This window comes from Choloepus didactylus, chromosome 10, assembly GCF_015220235.1.
Source record: "Choloepus didactylus isolate mChoDid1 chromosome 10, mChoDid1.pri, whole genome shotgun sequence".
NCBI classification, from domain to species: Eukaryota; Metazoa; Chordata; class Mammalia; order Pilosa; family Megalonychidae; genus Choloepus; species Choloepus didactylus.
Genome location: NC_051316.1, coordinates 131,742,379 through 131,768,464, shown reverse-complemented (window position 1 = coordinate 131,768,464; position 26,086 = coordinate 131,742,379). Strand labels below are relative to the sequence as shown.

Genomic DNA, 26,086 nt, shown 5'->3' with positions numbered 1-26,086 from the left:
GTGGTGTCTTGCCCATTCTCTGCTCTCTTCTTCCACCATGTGCTTCTTAGGCTTATCGCTGAGTTCTCCCAGGGACTCCACTGGAGGGGGTCGTCCGCTGCTGGCCCGGCTGGGGCAGGCATCCCACTGGCTTCCAAGAAGGCCCAGGGTGCGCTCCTTCTGTCACAGAGGCTTCCTGAGTGAGCCTGTGCAGGAGCTGCTGCTGAGGTCACACCTGCTGCCCCTGTTAGTGGAGGTAGAAGGCTCTGAGCACCAGCCTTTTCAGGTGGTCTGTGCGCTGCGTGGCCTGGAGCACGGCAGTGGGTGTTTCTGCCCAGAAGCAGGTGGCAAGTGGGAGCCAGAGCCGTCTTTCTGCCTCCACAGAGTTGCAGCTGCCCCCACGTGCCCAGGAGAGGGTGCCCGAGAGCCAGGTTGGCAACTTCTGTGGACTAGGGTCTCAGGAAACAAGTGGGATGTCTCAGTAACCCCACCAAGCCCCTCCAAGGCCTCTGCGTGCCGCCCTGTGATGGGCCTGAACTGCCTCCACGTGCCTCCGGCCCTGGTTTCTTCTCACAGCTCTTGCATTGTGTTGCAGGATGTTCTCGTTACTTCCCCTGGCTGGGGACGGCCTCTCGGTGGCCTTTGGTCTAGGAGCTGAGCTTCCGTTACCATCTTCTGTGGTCCCTGGCGGCCTGGTCAAAACAGCAGGAGGCTCTGCTCTTGCCCCCAGAGGGATTTCTGAAGTTGAGAGAACTCCATTTGCCCACAGCACTTTTTCACAGAACGTTCTTTTTTACCTACTGTGAAGGTCGGGTAAAGAATATTTTCTGAGTCAAGAACACTTCTGGATGGTGAAGTCTGTTGTAGGTCTCTCCAGAACCTCGGCTGACATGGTAACGGGCTGAGGAGGCTGTTGGGGAGGAGGGGATACGTGTGGTCCAGAGGGTGGGCCTCCCCCTTGGGGTGTTCCCAGATGTTTTAGCTTTCGTACAGTGGGTAGACTTGGCAATGGGAGTTCATTGTCTCGAGGTTTTGGAGGCCGGCAGCCTGGCTTCCTCCTGGGCAGGGGTCGGAGTTTTCTGGCTGGCAGGCCGTCCCTGGGGTTGTTTGGTTTGGCCTTCCCGTCACGTGGCAACGTCCTCTTTCTCTTCTGGGTTCCTCTCACCTCTGGCTTCCTGCTCTTCTGGTGGCTTTCTCTCTGTAATTTCTCTCTGTAAGCCTCTAGTAATAGGATTAAGACCCATCTTAGTTCAGTTTGCCTAAACTTAACTGAAAAGTCCTACTTCCAGTGGGTTCACACCTGTAGTTCAAGAACCTGTTGTTTTCCTGGGTACAAATTCAGGCTGCCACACAGGCTGGGCTTGATCATGAGGCATTACGCTATTAACAGTAGTGCCTAGTTTACATCAGGGGTCATTCTGCACCATGTGATTCTGTTCTTGTAACATGGACAAGCTGAGGCCGTTTTCAAGTGTACAGGTGATGGGCTACTTGCTTCCCCAGTGTCCCCTCCTTGACCATAACCTCCCACCAGGACAGAGGTGGCCTCTGCATCCTCAGGACGACAGCCAGGTTGGCTCCTGAATCTTCCTGGAGAATGGGGGCTTTGAAGTACCTTCCTGATTCTGACATTAGTTCTGCGGTTACTTAGTTGTAAGAAAATTACATTGAAAAGAGGAGTGGCCTGGGCTTCTTGGCAGAATTGCAGGGGCCCGAGGCCTCCACCAGCATTGTGGCTGCTCTGGATGTCCTGAGCTTCTCAACCAGGACTTCGGTATGACAGCAATTGCCCAGCCTGGTGAGCCTGCTTGGAGCAGGGGCCGGGGCTGGGGCCTACAGCCTTTCCCTTTGCCACATGCTTGGAGTAGTGGCCGGGTCTGACAGCCTCTCTGCTGCCTGCCCTCTTTGGTCCTGGCTGCTGTTAGAGGACCCGTGGTCTGCTGTGGGACAGCTCCCCTTTCCTTCCCTGCTTTGCTGTGCCTCACTGGCATGGTGCCATGAAGAGGACCCTCACTGATGGCCATTCCCTGATTGGCACGGTCTTTCTGATGACCCCAGTCGTCTTGGTCTTATCACTGTGTCTATCTTCACTATTCTGTGACAGTTCAGGCTTCACATGGTCGAAACCACCTGTTTCCACCCAGCCGACCTTCTGAGCACTCTGAACCAGGTGGACATGTGTGGCTGAGGCCTTTTAAGAAGATCATTGGCCCCACTGGCCACCCTTTTTTGCTACCTGTATTTGGTGGCTGCTGCTCCCGACGCTGTATTCTAGCCACAGCCTTGCCTCAAAACCCTAGGCTGAGTTGCCTGTGTCCACTTATCTTTCAGTCTCAACGTGTTCAAGAATTGCTTTCCCCAGGGCTACTGTAGAGTGCACTTTCTTTAACCAGTCTCCCACACCAGACATGGCAGCCCTGCCCTGCACCCCGCCTGTCCCAGCCCACTGGTTCCCTTCCCTCACCCCGTCTCCACGGTCTCATCCCATCCCTCGTCTCTGCCATCCTAGCAGACAGTCCCTTTGCACTCTGCTGCCTTCTCCATCCCAGGTGGATGTCAGAAGAGACGGAGGGCAGCGGAGGCCTTCCGGGCAGACCCTGCTGTCCAGGCCCTTTGCTCACGTGCCTCCCTGCTTTGGCTGCCATCAGCCCCGGAGTCCCTCCTGCCTCGGGGCTGACCCTGACCCGACGTCCTGCCCGTTCCCTGGCCTGACCCTGACCCTGACCCGACGTCCTGCCCGTTCCCTGGCCTGACCCTGACCCTGACCCTGGGTTCCCACCCACCCCCTGGGCTGCCCCTGACCCTGGGGTCTTCCCGTTCCCTGGCCTGACCCTGACCCGGACCCTGGGGTCCTGCCTGTTCCCTGGCCTGACCCTGACCCTGACCCTGGATTCCCACCCTCCCCCCCGGGCTGCCCCTGACCCTGGGGTCCTCCCGTTCCCTAGCCTGACCCTGACCCTGACCCTGGATTCCCACCCACCCCCTGGGCTGCCCCTGACCCTGGGGTCCTGCCTGTTCCCTGGCCTATCCCTGACCCTGACCCTGGGGCCCCCGGGCTAACCCTGACTCGGATACCCCCGCAGCACGCCCCTAAGGTCCCCCGGCCAGCAGGGGGCGCGCGAACCGGTCCTCGAGCGAGGCGTCCACGCGGCCGGAAGTCCTGCCCCGGCGCCCCGGAAGAAGTCGGAGGCGCCGCTGCCTGGAGTGGAGCGGGTCTCGCTGCGGTTCTGCTGTTCTCCCGCGGTCTGCGCTCGCCGCGCGTGGTTGCCCGCACCCGCCGCCCCGCCGCCCCGCCGCCCCGCCGCCCCGCCGCCCCGCCGCGGCTCTCACCCTGGCGTCGTCAACCCGGTCCCGGCGCCACGGCGCCCCGGCGGTGCTCGGACCCACGTCTGCCGCGTCCCTCATCTCCGCCCAGGGCTCCGCGGGGGGCCGCGGCCGGCTGCTGCAGGTGGTGGACACCGAGTACACCGCCGACTCGGTGGAGTGGTGCCCGCTGGAGGGCTGCAGGCGCGTGCTGGCGTGCGGGACATACCAGCTGCGGAGGGCGGAGGACAAGCCCGCCGACGAGGTGCGCGGGGCCGCCTGCGCTCCCCCACGGGCGTTTCAGCTCTAGTCAGAACGTCCTGGAGCTGGAGGGGTGTAAGGAAGGGCGCGGAAAGGGGCGGCGGGAGAGCCGACCACAGGTGTACAACAGTGCAGGCTGAAGGAGCAAGTCTCGGGCGGGGAATCTCAGGAGGCGCCGATGGGGAGGTTGGCCGTGGCCAGAACGTAGGTTAGAAGTAGGGACCTCCCGAAAGCGGAGCCTGCAGCAGGCATGACCCAGGCTTCCCGGTGAAGTCTACAGGAAGGAGGAGATGCGCTCTTAGGAACTGTACCTCATCTCTTGAAGACCAGGAATCCAAACTGGGACACGTTTGAGAAGGAGCACGCGAGCAAGGGACCTGAACCAGGAGGGCTGCAGACACATGAGCGCTGCGGTTTCCCCTAGAGATAGCTGTCCTTGTTGGCTGGTTTAGGAGGCGCATGTTCTGCTTAGTGGGGAAAGCTTGCTTATTCATCTTATTCATCATGTGCATGAGAAGAGACACTTTTCCAGCTCAAGGAAAGTGGATGTGTTGCTTCCAGGCAGAGTTCTGCCCTTTGGCCATCTTGGCAAGCCTTCTCTTTTCCTTTGACCCCCCTCTCTATTTGTCGGGTGAGTGCTTCAGTCCCCATTAGGGTAATCAGAGAATACATCTGCTTTTCTTTTAGAGTGAACTGGATGTTGATGAGCCTCACATCCGTTTAGGTCGTCTATATCTGTACAGTTTCAACGAGGAGACCCCTGCTTCACCCCTGATTGAGATCCAAAGAAGAGAAATGTCTGCAATCCTGGATATGAAATGGTACAACTTGGATAAAAACCACTTGGGTACGGTATTTGTCATGCGTACCAGGGAGCTTAATGCCTTGCTGTCTTCAACAAGATGGGAGACATTTGCGCTTTGGTCTGTTTCCTGCTGTAATTCCCCTGTTGGCACATGGGTGTGTTAGCTTTGGGGCTCATTTCCTTTGTCAGCTGACTCTAGCCCTAGAGGCAGGATCCACTGGGAAAGTGACCCAGTTTTCCAATTTCATGAGGAGGAAATCTTTTGTTTAGGATCAGAATTGTAGGCTCTAACCCAGTTTTGGAGTTGAAATTTAAATAGTGAACCCCGGGGGTGTATACTGCTCTCCTGTGCTTTGGGTCCTTCTATGCTCTGACTGAGTTGTGGGTTCTTTCTTCAGGTGTCATGTCCCGGTGGCTGGCCATGCCCTCTTGGGCTTGGCAGATGCTGGTGGATCCATAGAGCTGCTCCGCTTGGTGGGATCGGAGGTCAGTGTCCAGAAGCAGGCTTGAGAGGGGGAAGGAACCCATCTGGAGGGGATTTGGGGAAGGAGGATTGGCCAAGACTGACATTTTTCTTTTCTAGTGTTGTGTGGAATCTTAAATTTTACTGGGTTCTGCTTCTCACTCCAAGAGGAAGTCACCATACATGTTAACAGCAGTAGGCTGAGTGACAGACTGTTCCGTGAATCTGAAAGTTCTATAAGGAAGGCCTGGACAACTATGTCTGGGGCTGCTGCTGCTGCAGCTAAGAACAGCAATGAACTTCCTGTGTAAAATGATATTTTCCACCAGTTATTAGGAGAGCATGTACTTTCTGTGTGATTTTCTTCGTGGTGTCTTGCAGTGACCCATACAGAATGGCTGGGTCTGATGGGGGGGGTGTTGGGGTGGGGAGTGGCATGAGTGGAGTAAAGTGAATGGTCGGCAAGGCTCTGCCCCAATTCTGTGTTTATAAAACTGGAGTTCTGGTACCCCCAGGGGTGGCAGTGGTGTGCCAAGGCTACATAAAAAGCATCAGGATAAATGCAGTTTATCTTCCTGGAGTTTTGGATTTACATGATGGCAAGACATTTAAAAAACATTAGTTAAAGGTAAAATGAGTCTTCAAAGAAAATTTATGTCCGGGGCAGGCTGCTTTATAAGCTGTATCCCCAGACCTTTGCAGTATATGTTCATTCCTTGCTGTTCTTAGGGGTTCTTAGGAAATCATATTGAGAAATATTGTCTTAACAAAAAATGAACACAATTTGAGAAATGTCTTTGCCAAAAAAATGGGGAGCTAAGCACTGGAGCCGTCCCACAGCCTGCAGTTCCTGGAACACTAACTTTGTACTTTATAGAAGGGTTTGTCCAGGCCAACGTATAGCCCACTGAAGGAAGATTGCAGTTTAAAAAGAGTCAAGGCAACAGTGTTTTTATTCAAGCAGATACATATTTCAGTTATAGAGGTGTTTTGCCAGGGTTGTAAAAGGCTATAACCCAAGACAACTTATTACTCACATTTCCTAATAAGGAACCTGAGGCCTGGCTCTCAAGGTTAAAGGTAGTCGAGTAATGGCAGCTTCAGGTGTTCACCTTCTCTGGCAGATTTCCGATTTTTAAGTCCCCATGGTGAGGCTCTGTGCCTCTGTCATCTCTCTGTCCTCTCAACACCTCGCATGGTGCCTTCTGGAGAAATGGAGGCTCATTCAAGTCTGCCCTGAAATGGAAAACCACCTGTGCCTTTATCTTCGGCACATTGAGATTGGGTGAGGTTTGCCCAACTGAGGAAAATATCTGCACCCTCATTCTCAACAAGTAGCTGTTGGTCTCCAGAATGGCAGCCAGATTGGATTTTTGGCTGTTTTAGTAAGAAAGCACCTCCCTTTTAAGACTGGTGAATTGGTTGTATCAATATAGAAAAGATGCATTGTGTAAAAGTTGATTAACAGTAGAGTCCTTCGTTTCTCTGGGATAGCAGCCCAGGGCTTCCTTAGGCTGTCTGTGGTACAGACTCTTGGGACGTAGCTGCTGGATGCCCGGAAAGCCTTTGCCCTCGGAGAGGAGGGGGAGGTGGGGGGCAGGACCCAGTGCAGGTACTGTGAGTAGGACGAGCTCAGCTTCAGCCAGGCTTGGATTCCTGGCCACTGAGGGCCAGTGTAGAAAGAGCCTTGCTTAGAGGCCAGCCGACAAAAGTAGCCCTGCCTGAGGAACGAGGGAGGGAATATCTTAGGAAGACTGTGAGCCCCAGAACCAGGGTTCGAGGCAGGAGCAGATAAACGTAAGAAAGGGCCTCGACAGACAGCCTGTTGGGAGCCTGTTGATGGAGTTGAGCACTGTCCGGTTACTTAGGTGATGAAATCCCTGTGTGTAATTTGTCTCCTGAAAGTACACAGATGCTAGAAAACTGAAACAGCATTTTAATGGCTCGTTGTGGCTTCTGAGATGGAAACCAGGGGAATGGCGTCTTTGGAGATAAAATGTAGTGGCCTCCCCCGCCGCACACCAGAAGGTCCCCTTAGCCCGTCCTGGCCTCATGAAGGCATCTAGGAGTGTTGGACTCTGGGTGGGTGTGAAAAGCCAAGAGTCATTCTCTCCCAAGGAAGGCAGGGGGCCAGCCTCAGGAGCTGCTCGGGGGCTCAGGCTGTGGTGTCTGTAAGCGTCAGTAACTCCCTTAGCTCCCTCTAGGAGCCAAGGAGGGAGCCATGACTTAGGTAAATCAGGAAAACTCTTCTGGTTTCTGGGGTAGCTTCCGTTTGATGGAGCTTTTCTCTCCTGTAGAAGGGCAGTTGCACACTGCAGCAGTTTTCCAGCCTTGCCCTGGGGGAGCAGTGTCTGGCCTTGTCCCTTGATTGGTCCACAGGGAAAGCTGGAAGGTAAGGGCTAGGGTTGGTGAGGGGCCCTGAGTCTTTGTCAATTCCTGTGTTCGCTAGAGAGAAAAAGCCATCTTAAGTTAGCCTGATTATGGCTCCCAAACCCGGGAATATCATTACTGGTGTTAATCTATAAAAAAGAAATATTGCAGCATTCTGAATAAATGGTGATAATGTTTTCATTGAGAGAAGCTGGCGTTAAATTTCTCTTGGCAAGCCATATGGTAATTTTGGTCTTTGCCACATACCCAGGCAAGCCTCTTAAGAGGCCTCGCGTTCATGTACAAGGCGGAGGACAGCCTCTGCCCTGCCCTGGGGTGTGGTGGGCGAGTGGATTCGGGTCCCCGGTTTGCCCCTTGGTTCTCTGTGTCTAGGGCCGGCGACCAGCCCTTGAAAATCGTCAGCAGCGACTCCAAGGGGCAGCTCCACCTCCTGGCGGTGGCGGAGACCGGCCCCGGGCTGCAGGCAGTGGCCGCCTGGACGGCGCATCGCTTCGAGGCCTGGGTGGCCGCCTTTGATTACTGGCACCCGGAGACCGTGTACTCAGGTTGGTGCTCCCCGCGCGGCGGCCCTGCCCCTGTGGCCGGAGGGAGGCCTGCGCCCAGGGCGTCGGCGGGGAGGGGTGCTGCGGCCGGTTTTCCCGACAGCACAGTTGGTCGCTGTTTTTGCTGCTCTTCATTTCTTATTTTGGTGAAATTACTTTTGGTCATACATTATTTTCTATGGAAATTTTACAAAGAACATTGGGTTTATTAATCAGTTATATTTCCAACTGGGGTGAATTTTTACTTTATGACCTTTATTCTACCAAGTCAAGTTTTCTTGTGATGATTTATAATCTAGTTTTTATCAAGATTTGATACTTGTGCTAATTGCACTTGTGCAGTTTTTTAAAATTTATTTTTAATTGTGGTAAAAGATACATAACAGAAACTTTATTTTAACCATTGGAAATGGACAATTCCTTGATATGAAGTGCCTTGTCAAAACCGTAGCTTTCACCACTATCTGTTTCCAGACTGCTGTCTCCCTACACGAGAACTCATACTCACTTAGCAGTAATGCCCCTTCCCTCTGCCCTACCCCTGGTCACCACCACTAAACTACTTTCTGCCTTGGTGATGTTACTTATTCTAAGTTGTCGTATAAGAGAAATCATACAATATTTGTCCTTTTATGCCTGGCTTATTTCACTCAACAAGATGTCTTCAGGGTTCATGCTTGTCTCATGTATCAGAGCTTCATTCCTTTTCATGGCTGAATAATGTTCCATTGTATTTGTAAAACACATTGTATTTATCCGTTCATCAGTTGATGGACACTGGGTTGCTTCCATCTTTTGACAATTGTGAATCAAATCCCTATGAACTCTGGTGTGCAAATATCTGTTTGAGTGCCTGCTTTCAATTCTTTGGGGTGTGTACCTAGAAGTAGAATTGCTGTATCATTTGGTAATTCTATACTTTATATTCTGAGGAACCACCAAACTGTCTTCCATAGCAGCTGCACCATTCTACATTCCCCCCAATTGAAGGGTGCTCCTGTTTCTCCACATCTTCTCCAACACTTATAATTTTCCATATTTTAAATAGTGGGTGTGAAATGGTATCTTATTGTGGATTTCACGTGCAGTTCCCTAAAAGCTGGTGATGTAGAACACCTTTTCATTTGCTTTTTGGCTATTTGTAAAATCTTCTTTGGAGAAATGTCTTTTCAAGTCTTTTCCCATTTTTTTAATTGGGTTGTTTGTCTTCTTTTTGTTGTGTTGTAGGATTTCTTTATATAGTCTAGATATTAAACCCATATCAGGTGGTTTCCGAGTATTCTCTCCCATTGAGTAGCTTATCTTTTTACTTTCATGATAAAATCCTTTGATGCACAAAAATTTTTAATTTGGTGAGATTCCGTTTATCTATTTTTTCTTTTGTTGTTTGTGCTTTGGGTGTAAAGTCTTAAGAAACCATTGCCTAACACAAGGTCTTGAAGATGCTTCACTGTTGTTTCTTCTAGGAGTTTTAGAGTTCTTATTCTTATATTTAGGTCTTTGATCAATTTTGAGTTGCTTTTTGTGAATGGCGTTAGGTAGGGGTCCACCTTCATTCTTTTGCATATAAACAATATTGCCTAAGTTTTCTCAGCACCATACTCTACACTGAGTGGACTCGGTACCCCGTCGTAAGTTAGTTGGCCATAAACATGAACTCTCAGGTAATTCCATTGGTCTACCTGTCTGTCCTTGTGCCAGTAGCAAGCTGTTTTGATTACTGTAGCTTTGTAATACGTTTTAAGATCAGAAGGTGTGAGTCCTCCAATTTAGTTCTTTTTCAAGATGGCTTTGGCTATTTAGGGCCCCTTACCCTTCCATGTAAATTTGATGATTGGCTTTTCCATTCCAGCAAAGAAGGCTGTGGGAATTTTGACTGGGATTGTATTGAATCTGTAAATTGCTTTGGGTAGAATTAACATCTTCACAATATTTAATCTTCCGATCCATGAACTTGAATGGCCTTCTATTTATTTAGGTCTTTTTGATTTTTTAAGCAGTTTTGTAATTTTCTGCAAAATCCTTTACATCCTTGGTTAGATTTATTCCTAGTTATTTCATTCTTTTAGTTGCTATTTTAATGGGATTTTTTTCTTGATTTTTTTTTTCTTCAGTTCATTACTGTGTATAGAAACACTGTTGATGTTTGCATATTCATCTTGTACTCTGCCACTTTGCTGAAGTCATTTATTAATTCAGCAGTTTGTGGATTTTTCATGATTTTCTCTATTCAGGATCATATCCTCTGCAATTAGGAAAAGTTTCACCTCTTCCTTTCCAATTTGGGTGCTTTTTACTTCTTTCTCTTGAGTAATTGCTCTGGCTAGAACTTCAGTACAATGTTGAATAACAGAGGTGATAGCAGGCATCCTTGTCTTGTACCTGATCTTAGAGGGAAAGTTTTAAATCTCTCACCATTGAGTATGTTGTTGGCAGTGGGTTTTTCCTATGCGCCCTTTATTTTGTTGAGGGTTTCCTTTTATTCTTAGTTTCCTATGTGCTTTTATTAAGAAAGGGTGCTGGATTTTGTTATGTGCCTTTTCTGCATCAATTGAAATGATCATGTGTTTTTTTCCTTTTGTTCTATTAATGTGATGTATTATGCTAATTGATTTTCTCATGTTGAATCACCTTTGCATACCTGGAATTAATATCACCTGATCATGGTGTAGAATTATTTCAATGTGCTGTTGGATTGGGTTTGCTAGTATTTTGTTGAGATTTTTGCGTCTATATTTATTGGCCTGTAATTTTTTTTTTCTTGTGGCATTTTTATCTGGCTTTGGCATGGGGGTGAGGTTGGCCTCCTAGAATGAGCTACGGAGTACTGCCTCCTCTTCAGTTTTTTGGAAGAGTTTGAACAAGACTGGTTTTACTTCTTGGAATGTTGGTAGAATTCCCCTGTGAAGCATCTGGTCCTGGGCTTTTCTTGGTTTTTGATGACTGAGTCAATCTCTTCACTAGTTCTTGATTTATTGAGTCTTCTTTTTCTTCTTGAGCCAGTGTGGGCAGTTTGTGTGTTTCCAGGAATTTGTCCATTTCCTCTAGGTTATCTGACTTGTTGGTGTGTTGTTGTTCTTAGTATCCTCTTATGTCTTTTTGTTTCTGTAAGGTAGGTAATAATGTGACCCTTTTCGTTTCTGATTTTAGTTATTTGTGTCCTCTCTTTTCTTTGTCAATCTAGCTAAAGGTTTTTTTTTTTTAGTTGATCTTTTCAAAAAACCAGCTTTTGCTTTTGCTGATTCTGTTTTTGTATTCTCTTTTATTTATCTCCACTCTAGTTCTTCCCTTCCTTCTGTTTGTTTGGCTTTAGTTTGTTCTTCTTTTTTCTAGATCATCTAATAGTGAGGGTGGGTCTCTGATTTGAGATCTTTCTCTTTTTTAATGTAAGCATTTAGAGCTATAAATTCCATCTCAGCACGGTCTTCACTGCATCCCGTAAGTTTTGGTTGTTGTGTTTTTGCTTTCATTTACCTCAAGATATTTCCTAATCCCTTGTGATTGCTTCTTTGACCCATTGGTTATTTAAGAGTACATTGTTTAATTTCCACATATTTGTGAATTTTCCATTTCTCCCTCTGTTATTGCTCTCTAGCTTAATTCCATTGTGGTCGGAGAAGATACCCGGTATGATTTCACTGTTTTTGAATTTAGTGCGTCTTGTTTTGTGACCTAATGTATGGTGTGTCCTGGATGATGATTCACGTGCACTTGAGAAGAACGTATATTCTGTTTTTGTTGGGTGAAGTGTTCTATATATATGTGTAGCTCGTTTAACGTATCGTTCCAGTCTTGTATTTCTTTATCGATCTTCTGTGTAAATGTACTATCCATTATTGAAAGTGCTGTATAGAAATCTCTTACTGTTAATGTAGAACTGTCAGTTTCTCCCTTCAAGACTGTCAGTATTGGCTTTATATTTTGTGCTGTTAGGTGCACATATATTTATAATTGTTATGTCTTCTTGTTGAATTATCCCCTTTATCAGTATGTAGTTACCATCTTTATCCCATATAATAGTTTTTGATTTAAAAGTCTGTTTTTTTCTGATATTAGTATGGCTACCCCAGCTCTCTTTTGGTTACTCCTTGCGTGGTATATTTTTTCCCTTTCACTTTCAACCTACTTTTATCTTTAATTTAAGGGGTGTCTCTTGTGAACAGGATATAGTTTGTTCCTGCTTTTTATCCAGTCTGCCAGTCTGTCCCTTTTGACTGGAGAGTTTTATACCATTTTACCTTTTTGCCCCTCAATTCTTCTGTTAATGCCCGCTGCCGTATTTGTGGGGGGTTTTTTGTATTTTTTTGCATGTGTGTTTTTGAGTCCCTTCTCATTTCTTTCTGAATATATTTTTCCTGCATTTTCTTTATGGTTGCCATGGAGTTAAAATGTAACATACTAACAATCATATTTGATTTGATACCAACTTATCTTCAATAGCAGGCACACACTGTTCCTATACCCTACTCTGCCCCCTACTTTTTTTGTACCTGTTACAAATTATATCTTTGTTCATTGTACATTCAAAACCATTGATTTATTGTTCCTTTTTGTGTATTTGCATTTCTAGCAACCGTAAGAAGTAAGAACTGGGGTTACCCAACAAAAAATACAGTAGTACTGGCATTTATAATTACCCATATAGCTGTCTTTATTTCTTGATGACTCTTTGAACCATTGTCTAGTGCACTTTCTTTCAGTCTGAAAAACTCCCTTTAAGCACTGCTTGTAGCGTAGGTCTAGTGGTGACGAACTACCTCAGCTCTTATTTATTTGGGTATGTCTGAATCTGTCCCTCATTTTTTAAAGAAAGTCTTGCCAGATATAAAATTCTTGGCTGGCAGTTGTTTTCTTCCAGCACTGTAAATATTTCATACCACTACCTTCTTGCCTTCATCGTTTTTAATGAGAAATTGGCACTTACAGGGACTCCCTTGTACATAACTTGTTGCTTTTCTTTTACAGCTTTCAGAACTCTCTCCTAGTCCTTGGCATTGGACAGTTTGATTACTATGTATCTGGGCATTTGTTTGTTTAATCTTTTGTATTTCCAGATATTTACTGAGGGAAAATGAAAACACATGTTTATAGTAAGGACTTGTGTATGAATATCAACAGTATCTTTACTAATATCTCACATTTTTAATGTCCACCAAGAGGAAAATGGATAACCATTTTGTGACATAGTCATTTAACAATGTCAAAAAAATGCAATGATTATAAATATATATGCATGCAAAAACAGACCACCAAAATATATGGAGGAAAAACTGACAGAATTGAAGGGAGCAATATAGATTTGCACAATAGCAGATGGAAATTTCAGTTTCCCAAATTTAAGAATTGATAGAACTTCTAGACAGAAGATCAACAAGGAAAGAAAAACAATAATAAGCAAAACCAAAACAAAACAAAAAAAGAACTAATAATCAAGAAGAAAAAGCTAAAAACATTTTTAAAATAACAAAACAAAGATCAATAATGAAATAGAGGTCTTGAACAACACTGTCGACCAATTGTCCCAGCAGAGTGTTCATTCTTCTTAAGTCCACATGGAACATTCCCCAGGTTAGACCACATGTAACCCACAACATACATAAAAACCATGAAATCATGGCATCTTTTTTGACCAAAATGGAATAAAATTAAAATCAGTAGCAGAAGGGCAACTGGAAAATTCACAAATAGGTAGAAATTAAACAACACATTCTTAAATAACCAGTGGGTTACAGAATAAACCAGAGGGAATTTAGAAAATACATTGAGACAAATGGAAATGAATATATAACATATCAATACTTACAGGATGCAATGAAAATATTGCTTTTAGAGAAACATATAGCCATAAGCACCTACATTAAAAGAGAGCAACCATCTCAAATCAATAACATAATTTTGCACCTGAAGGAACTAGATAATGAAGAACAAACTAAATGATACATATGGTTCTTTTTGAATTTATTCTGTTTGGGGTTTATTGTGCTTCTTGAATGTCCATATTCATGTCTTTAATTTGGGAAGCTTTCTACCATTATTTGAGTATTCATTCTGCCTCTTTCTCTCTTCTCTTTCTGGGACTCCCACAATGTGTATAGGAATACCTTGGAGATATTGTGGGTTCGGTTCCAAAACACCACAATAAAGCAAATAACCAATAAGGCGAGTCACATGAATTTTTCGGTTTCTCAGTGTGTATAAAAGTTATGTTTATGCTATACTATAGTCTATTAAAGTGTGCATTCGCATTATGTCAGGAAAACATGCACATGCCTTAATTAAAAATACTTTATTTTAACAAAATGCTAACCATCATCTGAACCTTTAGTGAATCATAATCATTTTAGTGGTGGAAGGTCTTACCTCAGTATTTATGGATGCTCACTAATCAGGGTAGTGGTTGCTTTTGAAGCTTAAGATGGCTCTCACAAACTCTTAAAATAAGGCAACAATGAAGTTTGTCTCATTGATTGATGCTTCCTTTCTTGAGAGATTTCTCTGTAGCACGCAATGTTATTTGGTGCATTTTACTCACGGTAGAATCTCTTTCAAAACTGGAATCGATCCTCTCAAACTCGGTTGTGCCACTGCTTTATCAAGTAAGTTTATATAATATTCTGGATCTTTTGTTGTCATTTCAGCAATGTTCACAGCATCTTCGCCAGAAGTAGGAGCCATCTCAAGAAACACTCTTTACTCATCTGTAAGAAGCAACTCCTCATTCATTAACGTTTTATCATGAGATTGCAGCAGTTCTGTCCCATCTTCAAGCTCCATGCCTAATTCTAGTTCTTTTGCTATTTCTGCCACCTCTGCAGTTCATTCATTCACTAGGGTCTGGAACCCTTCACAGTCATCCATGAGGGTTGGAATCAGCTTCTTCCAAACTCTTGTTGATGCCGATATTTTGACCTCCTCCCATGAATCACCAGTATTCATAATGGCATCTAGAATGGTGAATCCTTTCCAAAAGATTTTCAGTTTACTTTGCTTTGCCCAGGGCCATCAGAGGAATCACTATTTCTGTCAACTATAGCCTTACAAAATGTATTTCTCAAATAATTAAGAAATACGAAATTACTCCTTGATCCACGGGCTGCAGAATGGATGTTGTGTTAGCTGGCATGAAAACAACGTTCATCTCATTGTACAGCTCCATCAGAGCTCTTGGACGGCCAGTTGCCTTGTCAATGAGCAGTAATACCTTGAAAGGAATCTTTTTTCTTCTGAGCAGTGAGTCTCAACAGTGGGTTTAAAATATTCGGTAAACCATGTTGTAAACAGATGAGTCATCATACAGGCTTTGTTGTTTCATTTATAGAGCACAGGCTGAGTAGATTTAGCATAATTTTTAAGGGCCCTAGGATTTTTGGAATGTTGAATCAGCACTGGATTCAACTTAAAGTCACCAGCTGCATTAGCCCCTAACAAGAAAGTTAGCCTCTCCTTTGAAGCTTTGAAGCCAGGCATTGACTTCCCAACTCTAGCTATGAAAGCCCTAGATGGCATCTTCTTCCAACAGAATGCTGTTTTATCTACGTTGAAAATCTGTTGTTCAGTATCGACACCTTCTTCAATTGTCTTGGCAAGATCCTCTGGATAGCTTGCTGCAGCTTCTACCTCAGCACCTGTTACTTCACCTTGCACTTTGATGTTGTGGAGATGGCCTCTATCCTTAAACCTCATGAACCAACTCTGCTTGCTTCAAAATTTGCTTCTGCAGCTTCCTCACCTCTCTCAGCCTTTATGGAATTGAAGAGAGTTAGAGCCTTGCTCTGGATTAGGCTTTGGCTTAAGGGAATGTTGGGGCTGGGTTGGTCTTCTGTGCAGACACTCAAACTTTCTCCATATCAGCACTAAGGCTATTGGGCTTTATCATCATTGATGTGTCCACTAGAGTAGCACTTTTAGTTATCTTTAAGAACTTTTCTTTTGCATTCACAACTTGGCTAACTGGCTCAAGAGGCCTAGCTTTGGGCCTATCTCAGTTTTCAACATGCCTTCCTCACTAAGCTTAATCATTTCTAGCTTTTGATTTAAAGTGAGAGATGTGTGACTCTTCCTTTCACTTGAACATTCAGAGGTCACTGTAGGTTATTAATGGGCCTAATTTCAGTGTTGTTGTGTCCCAGGGAAGAGGGAGGCCTGAGGAGAGGGAGAGAGACAAAATGTGACACAGATACCAGGTGAACATCTGCTGTTGGAGAAATGGTGCTGATGGACCTGCTTGTTGCAGGGTTGCCACAAACCTTCAATTTGTAAAAAACACAGTATCTGTAAAGTGCAATAAAGCAAAGTGAAATTAAATGAAGTCTGCCTGTAGTTGTTTTAGTGGAGGAACTGATTCCTGGACCTTCCTGCCATTTTCCCACAGTCTCTGATCTCACTGTGTGCAATTTTAGCCATTATTAGTTTTCTTTTAAATTGTCTAATTTTTTCAAGATCAATTACAATTACAATATGAATCAGGCAGTTGTGGTCCATTGAAAGTTAGGTTTGTTCAGTTAGATTTGTTTGGAATTTTGTGAGAGACTGCTAGTTGGTACTTCTCTCTACGCCAGTCCTTAGAAATTGATGACCAGTTTGCTTCAGGTGTGACAAGCCCCTCAGGTGTTGGGCCTGGCCCATGGTGGAGCTCTCTGACTATGTTGGAAGAGGGGCACGTAGCACAGCAGGCTGTGGTGTCCTTGCTCGGTGGTCTCTGGGCCAGGCCCTCGTCCTTGTCCCCTGTCTGAGCGATCGCGCAGAACCTCACTGCCTCATGCTGCCTCCGGGCTGCAGTGTTGGACCCCATGTTGGTCTCATTGCTTTGTGGATACATTTACCTTCTAAAGGAAAAGGAGGCATTAGAGACACAGGACGGATTTCCTGGTATTGCAAGTGATTTTTATTTGGGGGACACTGATGTGGAAATGAGAAATTAACAGAATTTGTGGTTGCAGTAATAAGGTAGCTTTAGTTGGCTTCCAGCTAGGGGGAGATAACTCATGGAAGGTAGAAGGCATTGGTGTCTGAAGGGAGGACAGAAGAGGAGCCGCTGAACTTGCAGACAGCCAGAAAGATCTTGCTTCTTCATTTCTACTCCACCCACTGCTGCCAGTGGACTGAATTCCAAGGTGGGAGCTGGGGTCAGGATTATTCTGATACACTGTCAGGAAACCGCATGGATCTCACCCCACTCCCATTGGACCACTCTACCACACCTCTCCTGCTGGGGTTCTTGGGGACTGCCATGCTGCTCAGGACAGTGTGCACCCTCCTTCCTCCTTGGCCTTGGCTCCTCAGAGGTGGGCCCCATGCCTGGCTTCTCTTTCCAGCACTTTCTTCTCCCTCGCTTATCTTGAGAAAGTGCCCACTTGGTTTTATCTTTTTCTGACTACTCGTCATTCTACTTTGCTGGCTCCTTTCCCCCGTGCAGAAGTGTTTGGTTTCTTAGGGTCTCTGTCTTGGATCCTTTTGTCACTCTTCTGGCCTCGGTTACTATCTAGATTCCAGAAACAACCATATTTGTGGTTCTTTAACCCAGAACTTTTTTCTGAGCACTGGATCCATTTGTCTTGCTGGCTACTCACCACCCCTGCTAGGATGTTTCCTGGGCTCTCCAGGACTGAGCCTGTTACTCCCCACACTGCCCTGACCACAGACTTCGTTATTGTCCACTGTCCTGGGAGGTGGTGGCTCTGTTCACCTGGTCACTCAGGTCAGAAACCTGGCAGCCAGCGTGGAAACCTGCACGCTGCCCCATGATCCTGGCTCGTGTTGATTTTATCTTCTAAGACTTCTTCAGAAGTGGCCATCCCTTTCTCTCTTCTCTGTGTCCGCCTGGCCAGGCCACCACCTGTCATCCAGTTTGTCATAGCAGAGTGCAAAGTGCTCCCCGCCCGCCTTCCTGCCCCACCTGGGTCAGCCTCCACACTACAGCCGGAGGGATTGTCTTAAGAACTTGCAAACTTTATCCCATCTCACTTCTTGTTCAACCCTTCTCAGCTTCGGTTTCACTTTGGGTAAAATCCAGAAGGCTTGATGAGATGCACGAGGCCTAACACGGGCTGTGCCTGCCCTTCTAGCCTGGTTCTGAGTGACTTCTCCTTAGTTTCAATCCCTGCCCCCCCATCTTCTTTTCTTCCAGAATTCCATATTCTTTGCAGTTCCCTTGTTTTATCTTGTGTTTCCTTTGCATGTTGATCCTGGCAGGCTCTAGCTTAGAGTTGTGGCTGAAGAGCCCCCAGCCTCAGCAGCCAGGCCCGGCCTGTGAGGCTGTCGTTGCTCTCCTGGCCCTGCTCGCACCCCGGGCGGCTGTGGGCTAATGTGTATCTTCTTTCAGGGCTCGGTCTGTGTCTCTAGTATTTCCTGTCACATGCTGCTCAGTCTCAGGAAGAACCCTAAAGATTTCATTTTTTGAGGTCTCTCATTCTTGGATTAGCTCTATCTTGAGGCTTGGCGAGTTCAGAGCAGGGGTGGAGGTGGGACAATATTAATTTCCCATTCATTTATTCAACAAATATTTATTGAGTACCTAGTATGTGCCAGGCAGTGTTCTAGGTGCTTGGAATACATCAATGAACAAAACAGACAAGAATCCCTGCATTCATCAAGCTTACGTTAGGGTGGGGAGAGGGACAGTAAGCACTCAGCATAATATATAATAGAGAAATTTTACGGTGTATCTGAAGCGATAGGTGCTTTGGAAAGAAGAAAGATAAAACAGGGCCGGGGATCAGGAGTGCTTTGGCAGGTGCCGATTGTCCTACTGCATAGCATGGCCAAGGCAGACCTTGCCAGGAAGGTGAGATGTGAGCACAGACGGAAAGAAGGTGAGGGCCCCAGCCACTGGAGAGCTAGACAGGGAGCAGCTCATGCAGAGCCCTAAGGTGGGAGTGAGCCTGCAGTCTTAGAAGAGGAGCAAGTAGCTGATGTGGTCAGAAAGACATTGCATGAGCAGTAGTATAGAAGAAGGTAAGGTCAGAGGTCATGGGGCAGATCACATAGGGCCTTATAGGGCATGGGAAGGACTTTGGCTTTTACTCAGAACAAAATTGGAGCTATTGCAAGATTGAGCGGAGGGATGACGTTTTCCGATTTATGTTTTAAATGGCTGATACGTTGAGTGTAGACAGAGCATGTTATCTAGGTGAGTGGTGAGAGTGGCTTACATCAAGCTGGTAGCAGTGGAGGTGAGACAGGTGGCTGGATTCTAGGTATATGTGAAGGTAGACCCGACAGGATTTCCTGATTGCGTGGACGTGGGATTTGAGAGAACGGGGGAGACAAGTGTGTGAAGAAGCCTCCCCTAGCTCATATTGTTTGTGGCAACTCATATTTGAGGCTGACCCACAGGCTTCTTGACTGGGTTAAATAATTCTGGGAGTCTCCTTAATCGTAGATCCTTTTCCTCCCATATCCCTCGTGCCTGGTACAGGCATCCATAGTGTGTGTTCACTGAGTATCTTTTGGATGGTGGGTGGGTAGTGGGTAGAGGGGCAGGTGGGTTGGAGGATGGTGTGCTCATGCCTAGGCCTTTTCCTTTCACTCCTCTTCACCCTTCCTGGGGGCCCAGATCTTCAGCCTGCCTTCTCTTCCTTAGGATCCACATCCACCCAACTTCTTGGTATTGCTTTCCTTCAAAGACTGGTTGTGGGTCAGGGCACCAATTCCCTCATTCTTCCCATCTTTTCAGTTCTCCCCAAGCAAGCACAGGGGTCCTTCATTCTATAATGTTACAAAATTTCCCTTTAAAACCCATATGGGGGTGTGCTGAAGGTTCTGGAACCTTCAGAAGTCCTCATGCTCACTGCTTCCTCTGTGCCATTCTTAATACGCTGCTCTGAGGTTCTCTGAATTGGGGTTCTCTGGTTTGTGGCAGTCTGGGGCATTGGTTGAAGGGCTCTTAGAGCAAGCCGTTTGCCGTTGTGTGACAAGATCCCTGTCGCCACCGGTAATGGCCTTGTGGCACCTCATGCTCCTACAACTTCCTCTTCTGCCCTTTCTTTCCTGTAGGTACGCTCGTCAGTCTTTCCTGCTTCCCTGCAGGCCCCTTTCCCAGTCTGAAGGCAAAGTTAGGGCACAGTGGTGACCCTCCCAGGAGTGTCATACTGGGGGCTCCTCTGCCTAGGGGTCAGCCTGCAGACACTCAGGAAATGCCCCTGGGGGAATTATGCACAGACGTAACTCCAGTCCCTGTGAAATGGCCTTTTCAGTTGTCAGTGCCGTTGTTGACAGGCTTCTCTGTTTCCACCAGGTGGGGACGATGGGCTCCTGAAAGGCTGGGACACCAGGAGCGCGCCTAATTCACCTCTGTTCGCCAGTGAGAGGTCAGAGCTCAGGGTTCAACAGCAGCCCCTCCCCATTACTGTTCTTCACGGACTTCCCACGGGAGAAGCTGGCCTGCTTGGGCTGCTTGCTCAGGGGGTTGCCCTTCTGCTTGTAGACACTCCATGGGTGTGTGCAGCATCCAGAGTAGTCCACATCAGGAGCACATCTTGGCCACGGGAAGGTGAGTCCCCTCGAGTCAGTTCACAGGGGTCCTTCTTGGGCCATTTCGCTTCTTTTCCCATGTTGCCCCACCGTGATATGTCAGCGGGCCAACTCTTCAGCTAATATTTAAGGTATCTGGGTTTGGGAAAGGTGATCTTTGTCCTGGAGGCATGGGAGGGTTGGGTTTCGCCAGGAGATGTTCCCTGCCACGTTGGGGGCCTTAGGCCATAAGGGGGCTCTGGCTCTTCTGAACGTTCTGCTGTGGTTGGTTGGTTTCAGCTACGACGAGCACATTCTGCTGTGGGACACTCGGAACATGCAGCAGCCGTTTGCAGACACACCGGTGCAGGGTGGAGTGTGGCGGCTGAAGTGGCACCCTTCCCACCCCCACCTGCTGCTGGCAGCGTGCATGCACGGTGGCTTTAAGATCCTCGACTGCCACAAGTCAGGTATGTGGGGAGGGCCCCGGGCAGCTGGGCCTCGGTGGCGGCTTTCAGTTCCCCGCACCCTCCACGTGCTCCTGGGGCCACATCTGCATCAACTCCAGAATCCCGTTTTCAAGGACTCGGCTCCCTAACCATGGTTCTCACCTCAAATATTCTGGCACCTGCTGAATATTTGCCATCCCCCGACCCCATCAGCACCTCCAGTCCTTGTCGCCACCTTGACCCATGGCTCTCCTTCCCACTGATAGCTCAGACGCCATGGTCCGATGTTTCACACGCACTCAGACGCCTGCCCCTTGTTCTGTGGGCTGCACTGTCTGGGTGGGACCCAGCCATTCATCAGGCTCAGCGCTGCTCGTGCCCTGGTCGCCCCGCCTTCTCTCCTGTCCAAGCGGATGAACCGTGTTGTCCCCTAAAGCCAGTTCCTTCTCGGTCTCGGATCCCACTCCCACCACTGTGCTCCTTTCTCTTCTGTCTCTTCAGATTCATTCCTGTTATCTTTATGAACATACTGTAATATTCCTCATCTTAAAAAAAAGAAACTTCTACCTAGACTCCACCAGCCCTTTGACTACTACCCTGTTCTTCTGCTTTCTCTTTGTGTTGAAATATGTCAAGAATTGTTTATACTTGTTTCTGTTTTCTCACTTCCATTCTTTTTTTTCTCACTTATTTTGTTTTCAAAACATTTTATTTTGAAATAATTCCCATCTGACTGAAGAGATGCAAGTGAATTCTACATATCCTTCACCTAAATTCACTGTTTGTTAGCATTTTGCTGTGTTTGCTTTATTTCTCTCTTTCTCTGTGTATGTATACAGTTAAACATACATATATCATTATTATCTTGCTGAATCATTTGAGTAAGATGCAGATATTACTTCAGTATGAATCTCTCAACAAGGACATTCCCTTATATTATGACAGTAAAATTACTTTGTGAAATTTAACATTGATGCAATAATCATTATCTAATAAAGTAGATTCCTTAGTATTTTCTGTATGTAAGATGTCATCTGCAAATAGACACAGTTTTCTTTTTTTCTTTTCCTTTCATTTTTATTCATTTTATTTCATTTTGTTGCCTAAATGCTTTGGCTAGAACCTCCAGTGCAGGGTTGGACGGAAGGAGCGAAAGCGGACATCTTTGTCTTGTTCATGATCCTGGGGGAGTCTTGGTCATTCCCGTGACGTATGGCTTTCTGTGGATGCTTCTTAAAAGGTTGAGAAAGTTTCTTTCTATTCTTAGTTCGTTAAGTATAACCATGAAAAGGTATGAGATTTGTCAAATCCTTTTTATGAATCTATTGAGATGGTGATATAGTTTTTGTTTTTTTTTATTATGTCAGTATGGTATATTACATTAATTGTCTTTTGGATATTATACCGACCTTTTGCATATCTGGGATAAATTTCACTTGGTCATGGTGTATAATTCTTTTATATGTTTCTGGATTCAGTTTGCTAGTATTTTATCAAGGATTTTTGCTCTATTCATGAGAGATACTGGTCTGTAGTGTTCTTCTTTTTTAAAAAATTAATTTTATTTACAAACATTGTATCCACCAAACAGATTCCCTTTCTCTTCCCATCCCCTAGTAACCTCTAATCCACTTTGTATCTCTGCAAATGTGCTATTTCAAGACACCTGTATAAGTGACATCATACAATGTCTGTCCTTATGTGTCTCACTTATTCCACTGAGCACGATGTTTTCAGGGTTCTTTCATGTCGCAGCAGGTCTCAGGACTTCATCCCTTCCATGGCCCAGTAACAGTCCACTGTGTATACGTACTGCATTTTGTTTACCTATTGGTCTGCTTGTGGACACCTGGGTTGTTTGCACTTTTTGGTTATTGTGAATAATGCTGCTATGAACATCGGCGTACAGGTGTCTTTCTGAGACCTTTCAGCTTCTTTGTGTATATATCTAGAAGTGGAATTGCTGGTGTTATGGTAATTTATAGTTAGCTTTTGAGGAACGGCCATATTGCTTTCTACAGTGGCTGCACCGTTTTACATTCCTTCCAATAATACACTAGAGTTTTTAATTTCTCTGTATCCTAACATTTATTTTCCAAGTTTTAAAATAAAAACCTTCATACCTACCCATGTAGTTATCTATAGCAAAGGTCTTTATTTCTTCACACAGTTTCAAGTTACTGTCTGGTGTCCTTTCCTTTCGGTGTGAGGGACTCCCTGTAGCACTTCTTGTAAGGCAGGTCTAGTGGTGATGAACTTCCTCAGCTTTTGTTTCTCCAGGAATGTCTTAATTTCTCCCTCAGTTTTGAAGTACAGCTTTGCCAGACAGAATATTCTTGGATAACAATTTTTTTCTTTCAGCACTTTAAGTGCTTCCTCCCATTGCCTTCTGGCCTCTGTGGTTTCTAATGAGAAATTGGATGTTAATCTTATTAATGACCCCTTGTACATGACTTGTTGCTTCTCTCTTGCAGTTTTCTAGATAATGCCTTTATCATTGGTATTTGCAATTATATTTCTCAGTGTAGATCTCTTTGGGTTCATCCTACTTTGTGTTCTTTGAACTTCTTGCATTTGTATATTCATATCTTTCAGATTTGGGAAGTTTTTGGCCGTTATTTCTTTGAACATTTTTTCTGCCCCTTTTTCTGTCTCCTCTGCCTGGAATTCCTGCGATGCGTGTGGTCCATCACTTGATGGTGCCCTACAGGTTCCTCTTCCTCAGGCTCTGTGCATTCTTTATGCTTCCATGTTTCTTCCTGCTGCTTAGACTGGTCAGTTTCAACTGTCTTATCTTTGTGTTCACTGAACCTTTGTTCTTTTCTCCTCCAATCTGCAGTTTGAGCCCCTTCACTGAATTTTTCATTTTTATTACACTTTTCAGCTCCGGAATCTCTATTTGGTTCTTTTTTGTAACTTCTATCTCATTATTGAAATGAACAAATTTCTAGAAACACACAAACTATCAAAACAGATGCAAGAAGAAATAGAAAATCTGAATAAACCCGTAACAAGAGATTCAATTAGAAATCAAAAAACGATCCACAAAGAAAAGCTGAAGCCCAAGCACAACATGGCATCACAGGTGCATTTTATCAATCATTTACATAACAGTAACAATTCTTTTTTTACCCTCTAATAGAGAAGCTATGGGTTTATAGAACAATCATGCATAAAATACAGGATTCCCATACACTACTCCACCATCAACATCTTGCATTGGTGTGGAACGCTTGTTACAATTGATGGTAGCACATTTTTGTAATTGAACTATTAATTAAAGTCCATGGTTTAACTTAGGGTTCACTGTTTAGGTAGTATAGTTCCATGTATGTTTTAAATTTTTATTCTGTGACCATTTATACAATCTAACATTTCAAAACCCCTTTTAGTCACATTCAGATGCACATTTCAGTGCTGTTAATTGCATTCACAGTGTTGTGCTACCATCACCACCATCCATGACCAAAACATGTCAATCGTTCCAAATAGGAACCCTGTACATTTTAAGCCTTAACTTCCCATTGCCTATCCCCCATCATTCTAGATAACCTATATTCTAGATTCTGACTTTCTGAGTTCACTTATTCTAATTGTTTCAAATCACTGAGATTATACATTTGTCCTTTTGTGTCTGGTTTATTTCACCCAACATGATGTCTTCAAGGTTCATCCATGTTGTTGCATATATCGGGACTTCTCTCCTTTTTACGGCTGAATAATATTTCATTGTATGTGTATGCTACATTTTATTTATCCATTCTTCAATTGATGGACCCTTGGATTGCCTCTATCTTTTGGCAATTGAGAATAATGCTGCTATGAACATAGCTGTGCAAATATCTTTCCAAGCCCCAGCTTTCAATTCTTTTGAGTTTATACCGAGTAGTGGGATTGCTGGGTCATATGGTAGTTCCTTACTTAATTTTCTGAGGGCTTTTCTTTGTTAGGATTGTCATTACATACCGATAAAGGGGACAGTTCAAAAGAAGCTGTAACAATTAGAAATATATATGCACCTGACAGCAGAGCCCCAAAATAGAAAGCAAATACTGATAGATTTGAAGAGAGAAATTGATGGTTCTACATTAATGATAGGAGACTTAAATTCACCACTCTCAATAATGGACAGAACATTTAAAAAGGAGATAGACTTCAAATCAGAGAACTAATCTCAAAACTGGAAGAACTCAGAAAAGAAAGGCAAACTAAGTCTGGAGTGAGAAGAGTGGAGATAAATGAAGTACAAACCAAAGCAAAACAATAGAATCAACAAACCAAAAGTTGGTTCTTTGAAAAGATGAATAAAATCAACAAACTTTTAGCTAGACTGACAAAGAGAGATGATATAATGAAAATCAGAAATGACCCCGCTGAAATAAAAAGGGCCTGTATGCCAATAAAGTAGATAACCTAGATAAAATGGACAAATTCTTAGAAATACACAAACAACCTACATTGACTCAAGGTTTGATTATTGCTGATTCAGTCTCTTTATTAGTAATTGGTTTGTTGTTAAGATGACTCCTGTGTTCTTTTCACATGTCCCATCATTTTTATAGCACTTCTGTATACTTTTTGGCTCATTATAATGCAGGTTTATTTTGTATTTTACTTCTGTCACAGCTAGAATTAGCTATTTCTCCAGAGTCCTGTATCTCTTGGCAGTAGTCAGTGGTTTGCTCATAGCTGGTGGGATGTGATTGGTTCTAGCATCTTTTCAATGGACGCAGGTAGGAGATATATATATATATATTTAAATGCAATTGCACTGGTATTTATATTTACTTATGTCATCTTTATCTTTGTATTTCTTGTGCCTGTTTTACTGTCTCATTTCTGGGTACCCCCCTCCCGGCCCTCCCTCCTGCATTCTTTACACATTAGGGATATTAACCTTTTTTCTGTTATATAATATGTTGCAGATGTGTTGCAAAGTCTCAGTTTATTGTCTTGCCTTGACCTCTGGTGATTTTTCCCCCATGCAAAAGTTTTTTTAATATAGTCAAATTTATCAAATTTTTTTTAATTGAATCTGGATTTTGAGTCTTAGCTCTTTTTTCCTACACCCAAATTATACAAGAATTCACCTGCTTTTTTTCTTTCTTTTCCTAATACATCTATGCTTTTCATTTCTTTACAGTGAGGACTTTGATCCAATTTAGGCTTTATTATGTATGCTGTATGGAGATGTCCCAACACTGTTTATTAAAAAGTTCATCGTGCTCCAGTGACTCAGGGAGGTTGTATATACATCATGCTCCTTGAACACATAATACTTCCATGTACTTTTCTTATGAACAAGGATATTCAATTATGTGCTCTTATCGAGTGCAGTAAATTTAAGGTTGTTATAAAGCTGACATTCTATATTCCAGTTTGTTCATATGCCCTAATGTCCCTTTGAGCCTTTTCTCCTCCATTCTTAGATCCCATCCAGTAT

At 44.9% G+C, this 26,086-nt stretch overlaps 1 protein-coding gene across 2 annotated transcripts in view; it reads left to right on the top strand.

Annotated features, from left to right (window-relative positions):
• Positions 1 to 3,417: 3,417 nt before the first annotated feature.
• Positions 3,418 to 26,086, top strand: part of DPH7 (diphthamide biosynthesis 7) — a 28,659-nt gene continuing 5,990 nt past the window's right edge. The window contains exons 1-9 of one of the 2 annotated variants that reach the window (XM_037797968.1): positions 3,418 to 3,547; positions 4,231 to 4,364; positions 4,747 to 4,834; positions 7,109 to 7,203; positions 7,575 to 7,747; positions 19,980 to 20,052; positions 20,169 to 20,234; positions 20,495 to 20,664; positions 20,910 to 21,938. In XM_037797968.1, coding sequence (XP_037653896.1) covers positions 4,339 to 4,364; positions 4,747 to 4,834; positions 7,109 to 7,203; positions 7,575 to 7,747; positions 19,980 to 20,052; positions 20,169 to 20,234; positions 20,495 to 20,664; positions 20,910 to 21,178 — 960 coding nt within the window. In that variant the 5' untranslated portion in view covers positions 3,418 to 3,547; positions 4,231 to 4,338 and the 3' untranslated portion in view covers positions 21,179 to 21,938. Of the gene's footprint in view, positions 3,548 to 4,230; positions 4,391 to 4,746; positions 4,835 to 7,108; positions 7,748 to 19,979; positions 20,053 to 20,168; positions 20,235 to 20,494; positions 20,665 to 20,909; positions 21,939 to 26,086 lie in introns of those variants that run through there. The other variant, XM_037797967.1, reaches the window with a different exon arrangement.